General features: G+C 45.1%; 9 protein-coding genes across 9 annotated transcripts; 3 read left to right on the top strand and 6 right to left on the bottom strand.

The window, feature by feature from the left end:
- Window positions 1-288: 288 nt before the first annotated feature.
- Window positions 289-742, bottom strand: AOL_s00006g114 (uncharacterized protein; the record flags this gene model as incomplete). The annotated part of the gene is made up of 2 exons (XM_011119423.1): window positions 289-384; window positions 476-742. The coding sequence occupies 2 exons, from the start codon at window positions 740-742 to the stop codon at window positions 289-291; spliced, it is 363 nt and encodes a 120-aa protein (XP_011117725.1).
- Window positions 743-3113: 2371 nt separating this feature from the next.
- Window positions 3114-4253, top strand: AOL_s00006g113 (uncharacterized protein; the record flags this gene model as incomplete). The annotated part of the gene is made up of 1 exon (XM_011119422.1): window positions 3114-4253. One exon carries the CDS (start codon window positions 3114-3116, stop codon window positions 4251-4253), a length of 1140 nt encoding a protein of 379 aa, XP_011117724.1.
- Window positions 4254-7002: 2749 nt separating this feature from the next.
- On the bottom strand, window positions 7003-8280 carry AOL_s00006g112 (uncharacterized protein; the record flags this gene model as incomplete). The annotated part of the gene is made up of 2 exons (XM_011119421.1): window positions 7003-8159; window positions 8223-8280. The coding sequence occupies 2 exons, from the start codon at window positions 8278-8280 to the stop codon at window positions 7003-7005; spliced, it is 1215 nt and encodes a 404-aa protein (XP_011117723.1).
- Window positions 8281-8795: 515 nt separating this feature from the next.
- On the bottom strand, window positions 8796-9935 carry AOL_s00006g111 (uncharacterized protein; the record flags this gene model as incomplete). The annotated part of the gene is made up of 2 exons (XM_011119420.1): window positions 8796-9366; window positions 9442-9935. The coding sequence occupies 2 exons, from the start codon at window positions 9933-9935 to the stop codon at window positions 8796-8798; spliced, it is 1065 nt and encodes a 354-aa protein (XP_011117722.1).
- A 1476-nt stretch (window positions 9936-11411) lies between these two features.
- Window positions 11412-13220, top strand: AOL_s00006g110 (uncharacterized protein; the record flags this gene model as incomplete). The annotated part of the gene is made up of 4 exons (XM_011119419.1): window positions 11412-11522; window positions 11617-11709; window positions 11785-12336; window positions 12402-13220. 4 exons carry the CDS (start codon window positions 11412-11414, stop codon window positions 13218-13220), a joined length of 1575 nt encoding a protein of 524 aa, XP_011117721.1.
- A 603-nt stretch (window positions 13221-13823) lies between these two features.
- On the bottom strand, window positions 13824-14924 carry AOL_s00006g109 (uncharacterized protein; the record flags this gene model as incomplete). Its single annotated transcript, XM_011119418.1, has 2 exons — window positions 13824-14371; window positions 14459-14924. 2 exons carry the CDS (start codon window positions 14922-14924, stop codon window positions 13824-13826), a joined length of 1014 nt encoding a protein of 337 aa, XP_011117720.1.
- A 1896-nt stretch (window positions 14925-16820) lies between these two features.
- Window positions 16821-17834, top strand: AOL_s00006g108 (uncharacterized protein; the record flags this gene model as incomplete). The annotated part of the gene is made up of 3 exons (XM_011119417.1): window positions 16821-17061; window positions 17187-17425; window positions 17517-17834. 3 exons carry the CDS (start codon window positions 16821-16823, stop codon window positions 17832-17834), a joined length of 798 nt encoding a protein of 265 aa, XP_011117719.1.
- A 184-nt stretch (window positions 17835-18018) lies between these two features.
- On the bottom strand, window positions 18019-19076 carry AOL_s00006g107 (uncharacterized protein; the record flags this gene model as incomplete). The annotated part of the gene is made up of 4 exons (XM_011119416.1): window positions 18019-18253; window positions 18330-18499; window positions 18569-18659; window positions 18772-19076. The coding sequence occupies 4 exons, from the start codon at window positions 19074-19076 to the stop codon at window positions 18019-18021; spliced, it is 801 nt and encodes a 266-aa protein (XP_011117718.1).
- A 1047-nt stretch (window positions 19077-20123) lies between these two features.
- Window positions 20124-21664, bottom strand: AOL_s00006g106 (uncharacterized protein; the record flags this gene model as incomplete). The annotated part of the gene is made up of 3 exons (XM_011119415.1): window positions 20124-20474; window positions 20555-21531; window positions 21598-21664. 3 exons carry the CDS (start codon window positions 21662-21664, stop codon window positions 20124-20126), a joined length of 1395 nt encoding a protein of 464 aa, XP_011117717.1.
- Window positions 21665-23871: the final 2207 nt, after the last annotated feature.

Below are 23871 nucleotides of genomic sequence, written 5' to 3'. Positions count from 1 at the left end.
TCCCGGCAGTTGTTGTATGATACGAGATGTTTAGATATCGGGCAATGGCAGGTGCCGAACTAGCGCCTAAAATGCTTAATTACTTATACGAAAAGCTAAAAAGGCTCAAACCATTAATAGACAGGACACCGGGGTATCATATGAGTTAATGTGAAAATTTATGAAACTGGCGGGCTATATGTGGGCCGCGAGACGGGCCCGAAACCGTATTGTTTAAGACCCTGTGGAGCCGTCAGAAATAACCATACCCGAACGCATCACGGATAAGGTCCAAAGGGTCTAAAAGGTCTAAAAATCATCATCACTCTCGTCACTATCAACGGCAGAGTTTTTTGGCTGGATAATCGGCTTCCCCTTGCGCTTATTCTCTCGCATTTGTAGTATCTGTTGGTAGGAAGAGTCTGCCTGTCAGCTAATCGGCCGTTGCCGTATATAGGTATTTAAACCTGGCAGTGCTAGGATTCGCATCACATACCCTTTGTCTGATATCTCGCTCCTCCTTGCTTATGGTGGACCTTCTTGGATCCTTCTTGGAAATCGTCTTAGAGAGCTTAAATTCCGAATTGCCTTTCTCCCCGGGGTCGACAGCGGAATTGCTGCGTGAGCGCTTCTTACACTCCCGCTGTTGCTTCCGGCGAAGGGCACGGGAGACATCACTGGTCGGAACCTCAGCGGTTCGAGCCTGTAAGAAAGACGCTAAGGCGGTCGAGGCTATTTGCTTTGTGTGTGTGGCTGAAGTCATGACTTTGTGTGTGTATGCGCGGATGTAAGTAAGTACTATCTATGGACGTACATGTACTTACGTACACAGGATGTACTTCGCGGCTACTTCGGGGGGGGGGGGGGGGGGGGGTGTGGCTGGATGGTTCTTTTTGAAAGCTTAGGTGTCTTGAATCCTGTATGAGGATGGGTATAATTATAAATACAGATACGAAGCGGACGATGCAAGATTTTGGAGGAGAGGTTAGATATTTCCCAAAGTAGAAAAAAAAGGTAATGGCGCAGATGGCATAGCGCTTGCGACAACAACGCAACGGTTTCTGGACTTTCCTGTGCATACCTTCCTCTTCGAGCTGGGGTACCAATCAATCTCGACAGATGAACCTTGGATTGACCAGCATAGCCCCTGCGTCTTCTATGTACTCGGACGAAAAGTATATATGCTTACTTACTTATGTATGTATGAGCATGTTGATAATGATAACTGACAGTTGAATCCCCGGAGTGGGGTTTTTGACAGGATCGCGCAGCCCATTACATTCTGGTGTCGTGATATCCACGAGAGATCTCTCCCCTGTGACGGCAGGCCCGTCGACTTGCCAGCCCGGCATTTTCGCTGATGCTATCTTTGCATACACCACACCAAGAAAGAGTGGGTCCTTCTTCGCAGATAAACTCATGCCATTATCGATCGCGGGGATTTTATTCTTACTTCGACCTGTTCTGACCCGGCTGGCCGTCTTGGGCCAAATCCATGCCCGTCACATCATGAGCCTCAGCATGTTTCTCTATTAGCTATTTGAAAACTATATTTACATTCCAACTTGACAATACGAGCATTTCCAACAGCCGGAACCATCCTCTGGCACTGTTCCCGATCCATCCGGTATTTTGAATCCGGAACCACGGCATTCCAGAAGTTTGTCTTCGTCGGTACCCTCAAGCTCCCAAGGCAATTCCAAATTGCCAAGTTTTGACCCAGGTCGCAGGACAAACCTTGCAGTAGAGTATGGGGAAAATTGGATGAAGGGCCGCCAACATGAGACGGCTAAGGAGCCTGGGAACAATCGCCCGGGATTTGGTGGTGGTCACACAAGGCTGAACGGACGGCATCACAGACGAGGCCAGAGGCTCAATCGAATCGAATCTACCGTACTCCGTACATTTTGACTGCTTTTGAACTCGTTGTACCCCTGCCAAACACCTACAGTACATACACTTGACAGGGGCCGTCAATTTCTACCCGTCGTCGTCCTTCTACCTTCTTTCAGTGTCATATTCCCACATGGCCGTGGAAAGACCGCAGGCACCTTTACCTTGATTCAGCTGCGCTTTCGGGCTGTCATATTTTGTTCGACAACAAAGTCTACATATTACTAACGCTATGTATGTATGTTGAATGTATACACACTAGCCTAAGCTAAGGAACATTACCAATAGCTCCGCACTACTCGTTTTACGGAGGACTCGCAAATCGATGAGACGAATTCGGACCCCTATGTACTAGGAAACCTCCTCAGAAGGTGGGGATCTTTACCATGCTAGGGTAGAGCTCATTCGTTGAGTGCTGTTTCTACCTGTGCCGTCTGGGGCCAGGTAGTCTGGTCCGTGGGTGCCCCGTGGTAATGAAATGTGGAAGTCGACTGATGGGCGATTGGTGGGGCCCCAAATAGGTTTGGGTATGCAAAGCCCAGCCGCATAGCCTCTTTTGAAGCTGCTAATTTCAACGAACAATCACGAAACTGACAAAGCTAAGGAGAACACCACTACCAACTATTCCCTTTCAAGACAGAACTAGAAAGGGACACCCGAACTCTCACAGTGACACTCTGCCCTGGTCATAATTTTTGTCATGGTCACTCCTCTTGCTATTATGGAGCCGCCTTTGGACGAGCCCTATATGCACGATGGCCAAGGGGCCGCAGGAGCGTGCAGAGAAGTACCAAGTTCAAAAATGCTCTTTGATTTAGTTACGTCGTGAAAAGCTGGAGCTTGCACCTCGATAACCACACAGACAAAAACGTGGTGGGCTCTTTATTATAAACCTAAGACCAGGCCTCCGTCGTCAGTTTCAGCCTTTGTTGCTGTTAGGTAGCTAACCGCGATACATAAACTTGCTTCCCCCCGCCTTGATTATCCTTCCGGCCCAACAACTTCTTCCTGACCTACAAGAGATTCTATATTTAAGAATATCGATCTGTTACTTACTAAGCCGTTCTAGTATCCTTTGATATACCCTGCGGTATCTGCAGCAAACAACCTTATCCTATACATTTTGTATAACAGTTTCACAACATCCCACCCGTTGCATTGGGTGCTTGTACTACCACTCACCACAGATCATTCTATTTCCTTTTCTTTAAAAAATTTCCTATTAATATACGTTTCCAACCATGCGGATTTTTACATTGCTTGCTGTTGCCCTAACAGCATTACAAGGAGTTGCAGCTGTCTGTACTTGCCCGGAAATTGCAGCAGAAGCTTTCGAATGTGACTTGGACGACACGGAATGTATTTGCGGAGCGGAAAACTACTTAGAGGTTCTCAATTCCTGCTCGAGATTTCGAAGAGGGCAAGAGTGTTCAGAAAGAGACATACAAAGAGCCACAGATTCTTACAACAGACGGTGCGCGGGTGAATCGAGTACTACCTCAGCTGCCCCTTCCTCGACAAGTCAACCACCAATATCTACATCTAGTACTTCAGGACCTACGACCACAGACGAGCCCACAAGCTCAACGTCTGCGCCCTCTTCATCTTCCTCCCTCTCCTCCTCTTCATCGACTTCTTCTCTCACGTCCTCTGTGTCTTCGACAGCAACTATGTCACCAACAAACACCGCAGCCGCATCTGGTTCCAACAACAGCAATTCTGGATTAACAACCGCCCAAATTGGTGGTATTGCAGGTGGAAGTGCAGGTTTCATTCTCATTGTAGCTTTCCTTGCAATATTTTTCAAGTTCAGGATGTACAAAAAGATTGATAAAAAGGAGGATGCCGAGAGGAACGTCGAAGCCGAGAAATTCATGGACGGTGGTAGGCAGATGCGTGCTGCTTCTTTGGCTCTTGCCAGCGACCGTCTCTATAGCACTCAGAGACCACTTTCCCACGCCCTTGGTGAATACGATTCATCAAGATACGAGGCCGAAGACGGCGACCAGAGCCCCAATGGTAGCACCAATGGCAACTACTTCAATAGATTTAGTGGCAATCATGTCGAGGATTCAGCCAGCGCATTCTCTGGAAGCAGTCCACAGGGTTACCACCCCCCTTCTAGTTTCCGTAACAGCCAAAGATCATCTTCAGTACCGATGCATAGCCCAGGTGGCCAACCGTATCCCACAGCTTCTTTGAGTTATGAAGAATACAGAAGTCAAGCACCGGGGTCCTCTGGGGAGAGATCTAGCCTGATGTCTCAACAATCTCAACCTGGAAACCCAACCCCCCATAGATCAGTTTCCGCTCCACTTGGACAGATGCAGATGCCTCGAATCTCAAGAAGGCCAGTCGGCAGCTCACTAAACGGTCGCTGAACATCGGGCTCATTCAGCCCATAATTCTTTTGGCTCTCTTGAAAGAGAACCTTGAAGATATAGTTCTTTATCTTGTACAATTGTTTCGATACCGTAAATAAGCCCTACCCCTTTACATTCACTCGTAACATAGTTACCTCAGTGCAAATGTTTGCACCTACACATTTCTTACGATAATAACTTTTTCTTTTTCTTTCTCTTTTGGATGATCATTACGGCGTTACCAGCGGGCATGTTCGGAGTTCTACTATTTCACAGTTTTATGATTTTATATTATTATTATCATTATGATTATTACTTTTACCATTATCCTTACACATCTCTTTCTATATCGATACCATCATAGAAACCTATTCATTCTTTGTATCTACTTGATAAAACCACAGAATTGACCTGGGCAATTTTATTTTCCCGTATAACGAACAACAGATTTGTGCTATTCAGCATATATTGATATATCGGGAAGCGCCCAATCATTATTTTTCCTTTTGGATCAGATCTAATGTCCGGCACAAAGCCAAAATCCTTTGAGCCAAGTTGTTCCACCATTAATTAGGTAGCAGATTCAAAACTAGTCTCCAGAATCTTTAAGCTTTTGGACTACCAGGCTAACATAACAGTCTAGTAGCAATTACAAGATAATTCGAAAATAGTAACAAAGAAAGAAATCGAGTTCCAAAGAGGTCCACCGGCTGAGCCTCACTCACGTCACGCCATTTGCTTTTTAGCAGCATCCGATACCCGAGTCAGTCCGAGGCCCTTTTAACCCCTTCTCACTTATAAGAGAGAGACCCACAGTTGTACGGGAAAACTCTCAAGTGTTCGACATGCACGGAACAAAGTGGGGCTTCAATTACCTACTTTACATAAGAAAGGATTCGATTTAAGAAGGGACTGCGAGGAAGCTTAGATTAGGTTACAGTCAAACCGATCTCCAAGAAGCCTAGCCGTTTCGCGCATACGTTGCAATTGAAACCGCAGACGTAATTCTATTTGTCGCCAATGCGAAAAAATAAAATAAAAAATGATAATAATTATAATCTCGCATCAAAAAAAAAAGTTACCCGCTTTCTGTGCATGTGGTATTGCCCGAATGTCTGGATATACATATATAGAAACTCTATGTTTTAGAGCATCGTGCAAGCTGGCAATATATGCGGGATTGCGAACTTGACAGGAAAGCGTGGACCATCTAATGCATCTGATCCAGCGGATTTTCACACCAAGCTGTGGCAAAGCCTGCCCAAGAACCTTAGCATACTAGCAGATGCTACCAACGATATCTAAAAATGCTTCAGCTCTCCCAGTTAAAGATATATTCAATCCAGCCAAGCTACGGGTCTAAGTTAGAATCCATCATTTCCTGTCTCTCTCCTCCCGTGCGAAGTGCGAATACTACACAACAATTACATCACAGCCCATAATTTTGCACCAAATATTAAATGCTACTTACTGTAAGTATACTAGCTCTTTCGCTCTGGACAATTCAATCATACGCTTTCGATAGGAGTAATGAGTAATCAGCGTCAATTTTTTTTACACATTGATAAATTCAATCCAACAACTTCGAGTCCGTTCGACCATGGCCAGTTTGCCAATTTGACTTGGTAGTGAGAGAGAGAGAGAGCGAAAGACCCATGACCATGCAATAAACAATCATGAACACGGGCCTGTCGATAGCCCTGGTGTCTGTCTATTAACCTTGCTTGCAGCCTCCCGACGGCCTCCTTTGGAACTATAGTGGAGCCGTCGTGACTAAGAAAATCTGGCCTCGTCTATCCAATTAAAATCTAGCAGAGCCGAAGAGGGTTTTCCTTGAATTCTTCGCGATCCCTCCGACCCACTTCATTATAACTTTGGAGGGTTGGTATAAAAGCCAAGATTGTTGGTTAGCGGTCCCGAATCCGGAGGGGTTTGAAAGGACAATGTCCAAGGATATTGAACTAGTACCCCAGGGCCTGGGAGCAAGTCTACTCTGTAAGGGATCGACTGATTCCTCTCGATTGATGCCAGTACTATTAGACTAGCTTTGTTACATAGGATATTCTCATGTTGGGCGAGTGTACTTAAGTACGTATGTAAGTACTTACATATACGCTATATACAGACTGGGATTTTTTATATACAATTGTTCTAGCCTTCAAGAACGCCGGTGCAAAAATGAAAAATATAGAATTTTATCTGAACACCAAGGGATTCTTTTCCTTTTCTTTCAAGGCCGCCAATGTAGTTCGCCCGAAATAGAAAAAAAAAAGATATGAGATGAGAGTTAATTTATGCGCAGAATTGTCAACCTTCGCCTCCGCTTGCTCAATCACCTTTCGCGACGTAGGTTTTAACGGCCCTAAATGCACGCAAGTTGGGATTTCGACCCACGTTCCAGCACAGCCGAATATTCTGCCTTTCAAGTTGCTCCACAAACCCAAAACCAACCATAACGAGATCGTCAAGATTGTATTGAGCCTAATATCGAAGAATGACAAATAATGCTCGCTTCCGAAACTGCAAGAAACCTTTATTTCGCTCGCCGATAGGGGCCGACGACCCTTTTTGGGGTTGTTTTATCGATAGAAGCAATTTCGGCGTCTGGAATAAACCCGACTTTTTGTACGTTTGCCATTGTGGTTTGCAGCAATTGACCATATTGCATTTATGAAAGAAAAAATTATTCAAATTCAAAGAGCTCTCTCCATGTGAACAAACCTCAAGGGTCAGGGTCGATGCAAAGCGAGGTGGGAGGGCCAAAAACTCAATCAAGCCCCGCGGTCGATATCGGCCCCTCGGCAGCAGTATCTTCCGGGAGCACAAACCGTTTCATCCTTTCGACAATCCTACCGTCGACATGTAGTTCCTCTATCATTGTCTTTTCACGCAATGGTTCGTCCTTGCTGTCTTCAATATCTCCTGTAGATAATCGCTCCACCCAGCTTTTGGGCCAATCGGTCTCCTCGATTTTGTAAGCGTCTGCGATGTCTTCCCGCGCTTGGTATGGTTCGTAGGTACCTAACGCTATCGATGCTACTTCACGGGAAACATGCTCCATGAGGCGTCGTTGGGTGAGATATCTTTGGATACGGAAGGGAGTGTTTAGGAAGCCTAGAAGGTGAGGAAATGGTACTATTTTCGAAGGTTGGAAGGATGCCGGTACAGACGGCGGCAGTGATGCAGATGGATATTCGGCCTGAAGGATCGCAGGCGGGGGGAACTGAGGTTTCCTCGGCTTCTCCTTCTCAGAGTCTTTCTCCGTCGAACTTCCACTCTCTGTAGGTTGGCTTTCTTGTGTAGTCTCGGCGGGCAGTGCATCCGATATCGATGAAACCACAGGTTGTGGTTCAGGTACATCTTTCTTTTCCTTCACGGGTTCGTCATCGATGATATCGGACGGCCCTAACCATCCCTCATGCAACCCTCGTACGTACTCCTTCCACGTATGCCGTCCTACGACGACAACCCCGCCAGGCCCCTCTTCTCTACTGAGACCTGCCTGCTTGCCATGAGCCATGATAGCCGCTTCCTTCTCCGTACCCTCCGAATCATCCTCCCCTCTTCGAAGTCTCCGTGTTCTCTCCGCCACCTTCCATCTAATCTCGCCGGCCTTTCTCCCCTCTACGACTTCGTAATCCACTGCCGCCGAAACCAGGACCGGTTTCACATATTCCTTAAAATACTCCCGTGCACTTGTGATCCCATCCCCGGGAGGGGATGCAAGGTATATCGTAACTTTCCGTGGTAGTTGGTGCGGCGATAAAGGTCGTTCGGCGAGATGGGAGACCCTGTCGCACCAGTACTGCTGAGCTTTCTTCTTTTCGCGACGGTCGTAAACGATTAGACCCGTCCAAGTACTGACGATACCGATGAACACGAGCCAGGGTTTTGATGGAAGTTTCGCCTTGAATTTCGGGAGGCCTGGTGATAAGAAAATTAGCACTCGTATGATTCAATCGGTGATGATTTGGAGAAAGAACGTACCCAACATGACATGTTCAAACGCCGGGTTCGGCTTTTTAGGAACGGGAGCATCCGCCATTGTGAGTGTGGTAATAAAGGTGGTTTGGTGGGGTGGTATTGAAGTTGTTGGCCAGGAAAGTTTGAAATTTTTATGTCGAAGATACTTTTAGCGACGGGCTATCGATACGAAAAGGAAAAAGTGGACAAGGATCCCACGCTACATTTCAACGTCACTACATCACCTCTGATATCTTACGGATTTATACAAGCAATATCCTAGTAGACTGTGGACTTCGTTCTTTTCATTGTATAGAAGTAGTATCTATCTATCTACTATCATGCGTATTGACAGATGCTTTTGGGGATTTGGTTTTACCATAGCACATAAAACGCAACGCCGAACAAATATCAAGCCCAGGACTCCAGAAGACGATGCAATGTAATATCTTCATGACATCGAATAAATAATTAAGGAAACGTTACAAAGTCATGATATACATGAGAAAGTGATAGAGTGACGGCGGGAAAAGCGGAAGAGGGTGGAGGGAAAATCGCTAATCATGATTAAAAAAGCATCCGTGACGTTTGAACCCTTTAAAATCTGGGGATTCCACCGTTCAATGCGAATAGCTTTGCGCTGCTGGTCGCGGTGACACCATCAACTTGTCTAGCATACTGTTCAACCTGTCGGGAAATAAGAAGAGAATCGAGTCTGCTTGGCTCTTGTGGGAGCTTGAACAATTTTTGCCATTCATCCTCAGCCAGTGGTGGGAGTTTCTGAGCGGCTCGGACTGAGTTTTCAGTCTTTCTCTTTTGCTGCCAGGCGGTTATTTTTGTTTGTTCACGGGCAAGAGATCGCTGGTAGTATGCTGCATTGTTTGCTTCGGTATTATGAGCTTCGATCGATTCAAGAATGAGGTCACAAGACTTCTCCAAAATCGGGTCGATCGTGAGATCTAGGGCGTTAAAGTTGGTGCTGACGGGAAAATTTGGTTGAGGATATGTTGGTGGGTTAGTCAAGGAAGAGACAGAGACGGGCAAATTGCTGGGTGGTTGAGGAGGGATGGAGAGCTGATGGAGAAGAGATATGGCCAGGTGAGAGTTGTAGAGAGTCAATGGAACTTCCTGAAGGATATCCTTGTAGGTAAGATTGTGCTTGATCAAGCTGTACACACGTAGTCGATTAGTATTTTTTTCTTTCTTTGATGCAAAGGATCCTATGGAAGCTTTGTCTGCTTACTTTTCACTGGAGAACTTGTTCTCTTTGTATGCTACCATGAACTGTGGGGTTAATCGATAGGCCTTGATGGCAAGCCCGCCCTGCGCGCTCCTTGTGCTATCGTAAATCAAAGCCACTGTCCTCTCATTCATCTGGCTCTGATAATGAGCTTGGTTCTCGATGAAGTTAGAGTTGATGAAGTTCCCCAGTGTCGTGCTCTGATACCACCCGACATTGTTGGCATCAACATTGACCTCTCTGAGGCACTTGATCATCTCATTCTGATACCACATCACACCCTTGTTCTTAGGTGTAAGGGCCGACGAGCTACTGTCGTCACCTTCGGCAGAGGTTGGGAACGGGAAGGCATTGGTGATTTGAAGGACACCATCGACCTCCATTCCAAGAAGGGAACCATAGACGGTTGTTGGATAGACGCCAGTGGCATGCTTAACAATTCGGAGAGCGACAAGCGCGTCGACGCGAACGCTCTTAATTGTCGATATGTCGGCCATTGTGGGGTATATATCCGATCAAAGGGTGATAGATATAAAAGGCGTCTGGGTCGGTCGGGTCGGGATGAGGTGAAGTTGGAAATTTGGTGTGGAAAAGAAAAGATAAGCGATAAGATCCAAGCAAAAATGCAGCTGTTGGAGGGCTATTTTGCCCTGTATGGTCACGTGACCAACAACCTCATCTACAACACAACAACACAAGGCACAACACATATTCCCGATCGTGCGCCACAACCTCATTCGTGATCATGATCTGTATGTGCAGTCTGCACATGGCACTTACTTATCGACATATCAGCGGATAGAATACACGTACGACCTGCCTTGGAATCCCCACCCGAAATCACCGATGTGGTATATATTGGCTTTTGACCTTTGCGGACTGGGCATCATGCGTTATCGTCACAGACCTTCCCAAAACCAGCCTATTAGCCTCATAACTTCAAGGTCAAACTCGGCGAGCAGATGTGATGTTTCGGGGGGCTCACACTGAGGCGTCAGATCGGTACCTCTCAGACGCGAGAGGCTGCATCTGCGAGTTTCTAGAACGTTGCCGCTCTAAGGAGGTGGACCTGCCGCATGTTTCAATGCAGGATTCCATTTAGCTTCCTTCGAATCTCGGGTTTGCGGCAACACGATTCAGTCCTTATGCAGGTTCACACGACACTGTTCTTGGAATTCGATTTCGAATTTTGAGTCCGGACTCCAGGCTGCGTCCTCTCTTACACGCACATGTCAGATAGCCTGCACTTAGGGATGGATATTTACACTAGATCCATGGACCTGCGAGCATCCATACCTTCTTACCACTGTCCTGATTGCCGCATCAGGGCCCACTCATTATGGCGGAGTGAGACTGTGCTAAAAAACGGGCAAGTCGAAACCATACCCGCAGAAACTTCAAGACTATCATCAGCGCCAGGAAAAACCAATCATCTCCGAAGATACTATCAAAGAGCCAAGGCCAAATTCGCGCATGAAAAGAAAAGAAGCAGGGCGGAGACATCTTGCCGTAATAAATCAGATCCAGGGCAGTCGCCGCCTATTCGCAGCTTCCAAAACCATCCTACCAAGACCCTTCGCGAGGATGTCTTGGAAAAAACTTGACCCCTTCGCTACCTCCCACCTCTAGACATCTTGTTTTGCGGCACGCTCCTATCGCCAGGAGAAATTAATGCGAAGGAAACCATTTAGAAATTGCGGTGTAACGATGAAAACTTCATAAATACAGAGGGATCCCCCCCCCTCGTCGTTCTTTAGAAGTGTTTATCGATCCTATATTCCGCCCAGGCCATGCTATTCCTATCTTTGCCGCTCCACTGATTTGTGTGCGCCGCATCCGCAGTTCTCGAAAGCTTGATTGAACGTCGCGAGTTCATTTCTTTATAATATATTTTTTTTCCTTCTAATTAATTCTAACTTTAATTCTCGATCTTTTCCTCCACTATTTTTTAATCTAGGCGGTCCGACATGAGCATGTCTGAAAAAAGCACTTCAGACGATGCCTTCAAGGATATCTCGCGAGACATAGGGATCGCTTGCAATTCTTCCTTCTCGGACAACTTCTCGTCTGGTACGGGCTCAGTTGTAAGTCAATGGATTTTGTGACTCCTTTAACATGTATATAATATCTAGTAAAGAATCATAGTACTAAATTTTAAACTTTTGGGTTAAATAATAGGTTGAACTCAAGAAGCGCTTCAACTTATGGAGTTGCCTTGCCATGGAATTCGCCTCTATGGCGACTTGGGCTTGTCTTTATGTGACTATTGGTGTATGTCTACAATTTCTAAAAACTGTCCAAGGAATATTCTAGGCGGGTCTAATTCGATACTCATTTGGTTCACAGACTTCAATTGATTGTGGCGGTCCAGTTGGCCTCATATATGGAACAATACTCGTCACTATCATGAACACATGCATGGCAATGTCACTGGGCGAGTTCGCCTCGATCATGCCCAAAGCCGGCGCTCAACAACTCTGGACCTTAGTCGCAGGCGGGAGGTACGGTCCTGTTATTTCATACTACGCCGGGTATCTCAACCTTCTTGGAGAAATCGCCATGTCTGCATCCTGCGCCTTTAACTCGGCCCAACTTACCGGCGCGGCTATCGAATTCACCCTTGGAATAACCTGGACCCGTTGGATGACTGTTCTGCTATACTGGGCCTATCTTGGTGTCTCCCTCATTGTCAACTTCTATCCTCGTTACCTCAGCTCCTTTAATATCCTCGGATTCATCTGGCTGCTTGTCACCATGGTGGTTACTATGATCTTGTTCTTGGTCTTGGGCGAGAAAAAGCAATCTGCGGAATGGGTGTTCGGACAATTCATCAATAATACCAACTGGCCTGATGGATTTGGATACTTGCTCGGATTGTTGCCAATTGTTTATTCTATGGTATGTTTTTTTTTATACTGAGTCAGTTGTTTATGTGCTAGAGTAGAGTCTAACGACCCTAATAGTCCGGCTTCGACAATGCGGCTCACTTGGCTGAGGAACTCGAAGACCCCGAAATCAATGCTCCTAAGGCTATGGTTGGCTCTGTTGCCATTGGAGGTGTCAGCGGCTTAATCTTCAGCATCATCATGCTTTTCTGCATTCAAGACGTCGAAGCTGCCCTAAACTCTTCTCAACCATATGTCAAGATGTTCATCGACCTGTTCAAGTCTCCAATGGCTGGATGCTTATTCGTCTGTATCATCGGCGTTCCAATAAACATGTTCGCAGCGGCATCGATTACTGCAAGCTCATCTCGTTTGGCATGGGCAATGGCATGTGATGGTGCACTCCCTGGGAAGAAGTACTTCCGTAGATTATCAAAGGAGAAGGCTGTTCCAGTTAGGACCATCATGCTCTCTGCAATCTGCCAGGCTTCTTTGGGGATCATTGCGTTCGGAAATGAGATGGCTTTTGAAGCCATCTTGTCCGTCGCAGTTATTGCGCTTAACCTCTCGTATGCCCTGCCAGTCTACTGCCTTTGGGTCAAAGGAAGAGGTATTCTTGATACTATGGAACTTAGAGGTTCGCAACCTGGGTTGGGTATGGATAGACGATGGAACTTGGGGAAATGGGGTTGGGCAATCAATATTGCGGCGGGTATCTGGCCAGCTCTCTTGAGCGTCCTGTTTTTATTCCCCGTTTACCTACCAGAAGTTGGACTTGTATCTGCTGAAGAAGCGAACTGGAGTGTCGCAGTCCTCGGAATCACTATGATCATTGCCACAGCCTATTGGTTCACCTACGGGAAGAAGCAATACCGTGGACCGGTTACATCGCACTGACAATTGCTGTTACATACTCTTACCATAATACGTATAGTATGTATTAATATTTTAGCTAGTTGGAGAGTTTGGAAGAGTGGAAAGGGGACTTGGGAGGTGTTAATTGGGAGGCAGTTGGGCTATGGATTTGTAGAAGGGGTAATGTATATACTAATGATATGCGAAGGATTGCATTTGCTTTTGGGTTTTGGCGTTCTGGAGGGTTTGGACTCTTCTTCTTCTTCTTCAGCGATAGCTTCTTGTATCTACATTTACTTCGGCTTCTTCCTGTATATATATCTGAATTCAAGCGTTTTGATAGACACATTCATGCTTTGCATTTCATTTCATGTTAGTTCTTGTCCACATTGAAAAAATGATAAGTGCTATCTGAGCCGGTTTAGCTCAGAGTAATATGTACAGATGCGACCCGCAAATCGTTTCTTGCGGTTGTCTCCTGTGGCAAAGTAATACCCTTTTTCTATCAGAGAAATAAAACACCAGAACGCCCGGTAAACAAAATAAATATTAGTTACCCCCAAAAGCATTCGCCCACTTTTAACTCCAAGGAGAAATTGTCGGTAGCATACGACATCCCATCTTAAGACACAATACATTCTTCGTTTACCTTGCCTCCTCGTCGTGCGCCATGACGTGTTTCGCGTCCTCGCCCAAGTCATTTTCGATGACTTTCTCTAACAACATTTCCTTCTTGACCCACGCCTGCCGTCTCTTCTCCTCTAGCATTTTCTTCTCGGCCTCGAGCTCAACCGCTTCTTCCTGTGCCCATGCTAGCTTTCTACGTAGGAGCCTGTATAGATCTGCTGGTGGAAGCTTCGACTCGTCGATATCGAATCCATCCTCAGGTTCGTAATAATTTACCTCCTCTTTAGGTTTTTTCTCCTTGCCGTTCTGAATACCATTCTGACCTCCAGTCGAACCGGTACCTGCATCATCGTCCTCATCGGATGGTGGTACTGGAGAAGGCGATAGTGATGAGTATTCATCTTCTTTACCGTGTTCCATGTGGTCGTGTAGATGAGCTGAAATGTTTAGAGGATGGTTTGGATGTGACTTCGGAATTGGGTCTGAAGGTCGTAGAGCTTCGGTTTCGTGAACGGTCCTCATGTGCTTGGCGAGGGCATCGGATCGGGTGAACGATCGGTCGCATTCTGTTTCTTGAATATTAGTAACGATACTCAATGTCGCGTGTGTGCTCAAGTAGAAATGAAAAGATGGAAGAATGGAAGGTCGCGTACCAGGTAAGGTGCAATAGAACGGTTTCTCTCTCGTATGGCTTCGCATATGGGCCTTGAGAGCGTAACCACTCGCATGCGCCATTCCCTTTCTCGTACAATCGTCCCATTCGCATGCGTATTTAGCTCTTCTAGTTCCGATATGTTCATCGTGGATGTGTCGGACGAGGTCGTCCATGTTGCCCATGTCCTTCTCGCATCCTTCCCAGCGACAGACGGTCACTTGTTCGCCGTGCTCGTCATCTTCGCGTGGAGTTCCAGGAACTGAGCCGGAGGTGTCGGAAGAGACGTCGGAAACGGCGATGGATTCCGGGGAGTGTGGTGCTTCTTCGGTGGCGTCGTCGTCGACTGCGCTCTCACCTTTAAATGCGGTGGAGGCGGTTCGTTTGACGGGGAGGATGGATTCGGCGGGAGGAGATGGAGAAGCGGAGAAGCTGGATAGTTCGGATGAAGCTGGGGAGGAGGCCATCTTCGATTTTGTGTGACGGCGGGTCATTGGATGGGATGATGTTTTGGCGATGGTGAATGTTTGATGAGGTCGTGAACGGTGGCGTTTAAACGGTTATCGCGAACTTGTCGCCAGCCATTTTTCCAGTCGCATCCAAAGGTCAACTACTATTATGCCCATGCAATGCTAAGTTTCCAGCGGTTATTTTATCGGTAATCCTACTTAATTGCAAACTCCCATCATTAATGATATTCAAGGCCTTTACAAATATAGTTGAATTTTTTATTATTATCGAAATTACCATCAGTTTTGAAGCCCGAAAGTCAGAGGGAAATACATCACCATACCAATTTCCGAAGTTCGATCACGTGACACAGCTTTTCATGGCTGAGCTGGATGTATGGTCATGCGAAAACGATAATGTACAATAGCCCCACCGCTACTTCAATACTATAATTATACCTTGCAGTATTTCCTGTTAACTCTTCTATCTGTTATTACAATCTTAAGGTCTTATTTGTCGACTATGTGCATTGGTATCAATATTAATTAATATTCCGTTTTCAATCAGTTGCAGTCGAATTGAAGATCAGATGTCAACATCATGATTGATTGGACAATATTAATCGTGTAATAGAATTAAAACTTTCCTTCTCATCCTAATCAGAATAGGCCGGGCTTTGGTACCTCCTTCAAAGGTCACATGGCCTGGGGTTTGAAATCAACATCGCCCTCGCCAAAACAGTTGATTAAATGCTTAATGAGCATAACTATCTATATATATCGTAGGTTTTACTTAGCATAAACAAGCATAGCAACTAAGATGCCATTAATACAATTCTTAGCTTATTTGCTGCCAAAGCCCTATATAACAAGGAGTTTCTCTAAGACTTTTAAGGTAAACAGTTCTCGACTCGGTGCGATTTTATAAGAATGAAGGGGAGGAATAAGTTTACCTCCTTCGATTTCAGAAGGCAGTCTAGGTAAGCAGTGTTATAGACTATTAGGTATATACTATTCAAGATAATCTATATCTCGAAGATGATCGTATTCATATTCCATATAGAGAGCCAGTCAGCAATCGATTAAGAGCTCTGGATACTCCCGCGTTGTTCATGTTGTATTTTCTCGCATAGCAAAGTCGAACTCGAAACCTCATGACACGTCGACACTGGATATAATTATAAGTAGGTCTATTAGTATTGAAGAAATCCTACAGAGTAGAGTAGAACTATATCGGTCAGGTTAAAAAAAAAGGTCATAAGTCCTGAGCATACGACAATGTGCTGATCAGACAATTACAGCTACATAAGCTTAAGCTTGAGAGTGGCGCACATTTGAGCCTCCCAGAATCGGCTATGACGACAGCCTGCATGGCCTGATCGATAAAGCATGCCCGGATGGAGCATGCACAGGTTTGGGCCGACATGATAGATCCTGAAATCTAACCGCCTTCGAAGGCTCCCATTTAATTTAAACAAGTCCGATCCTTCATCCTTATGTACTATTTTGACTATCACATCATATAGCGCTATATAATTGCATCTAGCTTCAATACATTTTTCGATCTTAAGTTAACTGTCATACAACGCATCGAACAGCTCGAGCTCGAGCCCCTCGTCAACTTTCCTCGCATCAGCATACAACCCCGCAGCTGCAGTGCACTGATATCGATATCGATATCGATACCGCGTGTTATTTGGCTTCGCAAAGTTGACTGGATCCAGTAGGAAGCCAGACATCTAGAGCTTCCATTCTACTTTCTCATTTGTATAAAATTTGTAAAAGCCATATCATATCTCGATCTTCGACTTCTAGCGTCTAGTTTCTGCAGTACCGACATCATTTTGATTACCTCGTTTGTGTAACATCCAACAGTACTCCCATCGATTCCAACTTGGAGCTGAGGTGCCGACTATGCAGCTACCCCTCCGCATAGCCATCCTTGAGACGGAATCCCCGTCCCCAGATTTTCAGTCGAAATACGGCAGCTACGGAGATGTCTTCATTCGGTTTTTGACCAATGCGGCGATAACTTTAAGCACAAATCCACCGTTTCACGCCGAAGACCTACAATTCTCGAAATGGGATGTTGAAAGAAATCCAGATTACTACCCGGACATCGAGGAGGTCGATGCGCTTCTGGTTGTTGGACATCGTATGTTTCTTTCTATTTCTTTCCTCTTTTTTTTTTAAACTTGCACGACCGATACATAGTATCTACTACTTCGTCATGGGAGATATGCAGCTATGGAGACAACCGGCTGACATCTTTCGTTTGAGAGGACCACCTGGGCCCCACTGCTATGGATTCAACCCCATGGATTCTCAAACTTGTAGATTTCGTTCGTAAAGTCCTTATGGAACAGGACAGGGTTCGCGTCATTGGTGTCAATTATGGCCAGTTAATTATCGGAAGGGCTCTCGGGTGTGCCATCGATCGAATGCCCGGGTGGGAAACATCGTCGACCACGATTAACCTAAGTGAAGTTGGGAAGAAAATCTTCGGGAGAGACCACCTAGTACGTTTCAGACTGTTCCTTTTCGAAGACCGATACGCTAAATACATGATATATGTTATTACACTACTAATTCTACTGCTCCATCTTTTAGAATCTCATGCACCTCCACAGAGACCACGTAGTTACACTCCCGGTCAATCCGTTTCCACAGCTCCCAAATGCCATCCTGGAAATACTGGGCGACTCCGATCATTGTGCAGTCCAAGGTCTTTACACTGCCAGAAAAGTCATTGCGCTGCAAGGTCTTCCGGAAATTGAGAGTGCTATGATGACACAATTGATACATGAGAGGTTACGGCAGGGACAAATGTCGAAGGATGTGGCAAATGATGCGGCTGCAAGGTCATCGCTGAGGACTGATGGTATTCATATTGGGGCTACCTTTTTGAGATTTTTGTTGGATCCGTAGTTGATTTAAAGCTACTACTTATTCTAACCTAACGAGTGTTAAAAAGCCATTCTGGATTTACTTCCTTGGGTTCTTTTTATTGTTCGATCTGTAGTTACTTGGTTTACAAGCAAAATTTTTTAATTTTTTGATTTATTAGCTTGATTGTATATGTCAATTCTAGTAATCTACCTGCCCCACAGTTTTACTTTCTATGCATGCTGGACGCCCCGCCTTGGTGCGACGGGAATACTAATGTATCTGCGATAACAACATTCTCCCTCCTTCCAGCTACAAACAGTACAATCTCCGCAATATCCTCTCCGGTCAAAGGTTCGACGCCCGCATAAACAGCGTCTGCCTTGGCTTTATCTCCTCTAAACCTCACAACCGAGAATTCTGTTTCCACTTGGCCCGGATCGATGACAGCAACTCGGATTCTAGAGAAAGGAAGAACGATTTTAACCACTTATCGAATCACTAGAATATGCGTACTATATTGACGGGCTGACATACCTTGTGCTAACTAACTCCTTTCTTAAGGATTCTGTAAATGCTCTTACAGCAGCTTTGGTAGAGCAGTATATCGACCCCCCGGGATACGGCTCTCGGCCTGCAATCGAACCGATGTTGATAATGGTCCCTGCGTCACGGGCTTTGAACAGCGGGATAACGGCCTGTGTCATCTATTATCCAAATACAAAGGACTTTAGTACCTGCGCATTTTGCAATTGGATTACCATCTAACCACTTACATTTATCAAACCAGTCACATTGGTATTATACATTATGTTGACATCTTCCTCAGCAATATCACCAACATGTTCCAATCCCTTCACCAAACCCCTAATATAATAACAATCTTAGCTCATGGTGATCGAACCCCTTTATAATGTATATATATATATATATATCTTGGTTTCAACTATGGGGGAAAAGAGGGGGGGGGACCACTTACGCATTATTAACCAAAATGTCAAGTTTATCTTTCCACTCCTCCTTCGGCAGCTCTGTCCAAAACCTCTTGATATCCGCCGGATCACTAACATCCAACTTCTTCACCAATACCTCCACCGCACCCGATACAGTTCCAATCTCCGTCTTGAGCTCCTCGAGCTGCTCTTGTCGACGTGCGGTAAGGATCAACCGGACATCCGGAGCGGTCTTTACAAACTCCAAAGCGGTTGCCCGACCGATACCGCTAGATGCTCCGGTTATGAGAATTGTCTTCCCTGAAAGACGTTTGGCTACCGCGGAAGACATGTTGCGGTAGGAGGTAAGGTATGGTAGAAATAAGTTTGTTTGTTGTTTTGTGATAATGTTAATATGGGGTTTTGGAAGGGTGACTGCGGTTAAGGTTCTTGTCGCGCACCGAAGGGTGGTTATGAAGGGTGGCATGCAGGTTGGTATATATTAGAAAGCAAAAGGTGTCTACGAATTCCGCCAATCCCAATTGATATACTTGGGTACTAAGTAAGTACTTGATTATAACCCGAGCCTTGGGAGGGGGTGGGGAGTCTAGAAGCTAATCAATTGGATATCAGCTCGGGGGCGGGTATCCGTGATTATCAAGCTTGATACCTGTCAATAGGTCCGGTTCGGCGATATGCAATGCAATACAATGGGTCAATGTGAGTATGAAATGAAATATGATAGAGTACGTATACTAGTTCCTAATGTAACTTTATGTAACTTTAGCTTTATCGTGTCGACATTTTATCACTTGGTGACGTTTTAGAGCCAAAAAACTAGGCTGCATTTCGGCACGAAGAGGTGACAAACCCCCACCATCTCGGACGGGGCCCAATGGAGGGGCATACAAAAGAGGATGGTGGCTCGGTTACAAGCAACGGCATCTTGAACTTCGGCCGGAGATTGTCCGTTGAAGCTAGTTCATAGACAACGCACAAAATGTAACAAGGACGTTCAGAGTGCTATTTATCTCTGCTAATTCGAACCTAGCTACTTGAGTAAGTACATACATATGTACTTAAGTGTGTATATACTTAATTTACTTATCTATAATCTAATTGTCCTTGATATGTTCTATAATCTCTAAATAAATATTTCTATGATACGCCTGTGTATATGTGAAAAAGTAATAATACAAAACTCCGTCTCCCATATGCGCCGAAACCCATGCCGTAGCCTTATCTAGTGTTAACTCTTGCACTGTTCAATCGAACAAATGACCCTGTAAGAAAAGAAGGGATGATAAAACAAATACTTTTCAAAGGATGTGAGATGTAGCAAATAATCCAGAAGAAAGAAAAAACCAAAAATACTGAGGTATAAGAGGTGAGGAATCATTCACGCCTTACACTTGGTCGCCCTTAAACGTTCAATCCTCTCTCTCATCCATCCACTTGTCACACCCTTCTCCTTCTGTCCAAGGGAAAGAGTGGTCGACAATCCGCACTCTTTATCTGTAACTCGCCATGTCAAGCATTCCTTCAACTTCTCACATTTAATACGACAGGCGTCCTTGACCTTCGGTTTTCCCTTACTGTCTTTTGGAACTTCAGCGTCGCCCTCGAATTCCTCCAACAAGGCTTTAAACTCAATCTTTAAACCATCCGCCAGGTTATCCCAGTTCGATTTGAGATCTGTGATTTCGGCGCTGACGAACTTTTCATACAAATCGCGATAAAGAATAGGTTTCTGTTATATATTAAAGAATATATTAGCATTCGAGATCACATAAACTATATATCAATCAAAGATATATTTCAAAAGCTTACCTTGGGAATAAGACCCATCTCCCACTCATGCAACATACTAACTTCCTTCGGCAACAAATGATGTAGCGTAAATATCGACTCGCACCACTCCTGAGGACGATGTCTAATCCCCCACGTCTGCTCGCCCTGAAACCTCGCATGTCGCTCGCTCCACATCTTCACCCCTTTCTTCTCCATCACCACCCCTAACAGCGCATCTCCACAGCAGTTATTGATGGCTTCGTCATCATAATCATCCAGATTAAACCCTTCGGGTCCACCGAATGTTTTCTTCATAGCTCCGTGACTAACCACGACACCGCTTCCACCGTGGCCGAAGTATGTGCCACCGTACATATTCCGACTGCCCATATACCACGCCTCCTCGCTGTCGAAGTTTGCATTAAGCCAGCGGTTTAAAGCATTCCAGAATGTAAAGCTATCGGCCTCGTAAAAGATATACCACTTCATATCCGGATAATTCTTGTACGCATGTTCGAACATCGGGAGCCATTTGTATTTATCCAAAGTCCAGCCGCCCTCGATTTTTGCAGCCGCGAGGGACACTCCTTCTTTGTGAAGCTTTTGTTGTTCATGGTATGTTTTAAAGTGGTCGTGGTTCTTGAGCTTTTGTGAAACATTGGCGAGAATGTCTATTACATGGTGGCCTTGGATGGTTTCCTCGAGGTCGCTATAGATTACCTGATTCGGGGCATCGATTTGGCTAAGTCGGGTCATATGAATAGGAAGACGGTTCCAGAGAACTTGAGCACCAGTTTTAAGCATTAACAGGGAATCTTCGGCACCTGGAACCGGTAGAGGTTTGTGGTTTCGTTTGAGGAATTCGGCGGGGATAGTGTCGTCTATCCATGACGGCCAGGTACTCTGTGTCGGAACATGGTGTAGGCGTGAGCTGTAGAGGGAAGTGAAGGTAATGCATGTTACGAGGAGTATTAAGAATACGAAGGGGATTATGCGGAGGAACTGTGTCTTTGGGCCTGTGGTTTAATTTTGTGAGAAGAGTTCTAGTATAATTAACAAGGAAGATGATTAAACAAGCTTACTTGCTCCTCTTGTCGACGCCGCAAGTAGCGTATAAGAGTATTTCTCGGACCCGCCGAAGATATTCATCTTTGGAAATAGATTGCTGAAGATAATTGAAAGATAGTCTAATACTTAGTTGTCGAGGTAGGGCTAACCCGAAGGAGATATTAAAAAATAAGAGTAAGCATCAACGATAGCGGGATGCTAGAATGACTGTAACGATCGTATTAGAGTTATGGAATAATAAGCAAAGGAAAGAAAGAAAAAGAGAGAAAGAAAGAAAGAAAGAAAGAAAGCAGAGCACCCCTTGATATTAGAAAACCAGCAATGACAATAATAAGCGTGGTCAATATCCCACGAATATCAGGAGCCTCAACTGGTTCAATAAGAGGCGGGTACGCAGGTTACGTAGTATTCAATGCCCAAATTCGATCAAGGGCAATCAGAATAACAAAATGTAAAGGCAGAAGGGGGAAAAAAGATAACAAGGGTTGAGAGGACCCATGACGAACTGCTTCTCTTATAATAGAACTTCTATTATACCACTGGAAAGCGTCGTACCATCGGATTAATGCTGTTCTGCACAGCCATCCGGTTCGCGAATCGGCATCAGACGCAGCAGGGCCGATAGCACGGAAAGTTATTTCCAGTTCCGGGGTTTTGTCTCCCAAGTTTATGGGAAAGTTTAAGCTAATACCGACGTAAGGAGGGTATGTATGTCCCTGACCGGCCAGGAGGTGAATACATAACTTTAGAGAGTAAACTTCCAAAGTATATTTCTCTTAAGGCCGAGATGTCAGGGAGAGCTAAAGTTCAAAGAGCCCTCTTTTTGTCCGGCAATACCATGAACCAAAAAAACGAATAAAAAAAAAAAACGGTCCGAATGAAACTTACCAAAAACTGCGAGTATAAAAGGAAATAAATATAATCAGGATCAATAAAAAAGCCAATTCAAGCCCAATGTTCCATGGGGGGTGTGGGTCGCGAAAATCGTATCACGATAGAATATCTTGATATGATATACTATATAGAGCACGGCGGGTGTGTTGTTGGAGACTTCGAACGAGCCAACCACTCAGAGCCCAAGGTTACACCGCAGCACCCGCTAGCTTTCTTTCGAATTTGAGGCCAGGCCAAGATGTTTGGATGTAACTAGAGACGGGTGGGCCCACAGGAAGAAGGTGCGGCTTGCGTAAGCTATCGGTTGTGAGGTTTCGTATTAAAATTATCCAGGTAACCTTTTTGATTAATTAAGACTCTTGAGGAAAATGGGGTCGTGGCAGAGGCAACTGATTTTATAACAATGTATGCAGAATGTACCAGCGGAGATATAATATAAATAGATACCAAGTAGGTATATAGTAATGTCGAAGCAGTTGTCGGTACCGGTCGTTGAAGAACAAAGAATCGAACAAGGAGAATTGATCGGAACGGTTTGAATCAGATTAAATCATGGAGACAAGGCTTATTTAACAAAAATCTGAGTGCCGTATCGAATGTTCCCTCCCTCGGCGCCCCCAAAAACATGCATGATAGGCAGGAGAGAGTGAGAGAAGGCTCAAGGGTTTGGATACTCAGCCCAAACATCAACTGCAACCGTCTAACCAAAAGCAAATGGGACATCCTGACGAATACTTTTCCAAGGGGAAAGATATCATAGGTCGGTTGATTTGTTCCGCGCATGCTAGTGCATGGTCGATCAGGGTGAGACTGGTGTGCAGTATTTTTATATATATGTAAGTACCTACCAGGAAAGTACTTTAGGAGTACCCGGCATGACGCAACCTCTCGAATTCATATTAATATTCCAGAGTCGAGTGTTACAGATCTAGGGTCGAGTATTGTCAAGTCAATACTCACGGTCGGATACACTGTGCATGTTGAATTGTAAAGGTGGTACGGAGTAGATTTGATTCTGAGAAATCAGCATCTGGGTCCGATCGATTTATCGAGACTAGACATCGTTAATTAATATATACGTCTTCATAAGAATTCATACAATCATGATCATGATCATATCATCGACATGATGGCGCATATGCACACGAAGCTTAAGATATGCTTAAATTCATAATACATGCTCCGTACCACGGTATTAATTAACTACTTAATTGTATCTTGGTGTATTCCTGGCAGCACCGAACCCTGTTTGATTTTAGACAAGCCACCGGTGTGTCTCGGAAAGTGCTGAAACCAAAGAACTTCCTTGACGCACTCGACCTTCCCGAACGTACGGAACGGAGTACTCGTTTGAGACCTGCGTGCCATGTAGTACGAGGAATCCACGATCCAGC

Source organism: Orbilia oligospora (genome assembly GCF_000225545.1).
Source record: "Orbilia oligospora ATCC 24927 unplaced genomic scaffold scaffold00006, whole genome shotgun sequence".
Classification (NCBI taxonomy): Eukaryota; Fungi; Ascomycota; class Orbiliomycetes; order Orbiliales; family Orbiliaceae; genus Orbilia; species Orbilia oligospora.
This window is presented reverse-complemented; position numbering and strand designations above follow the sequence as displayed.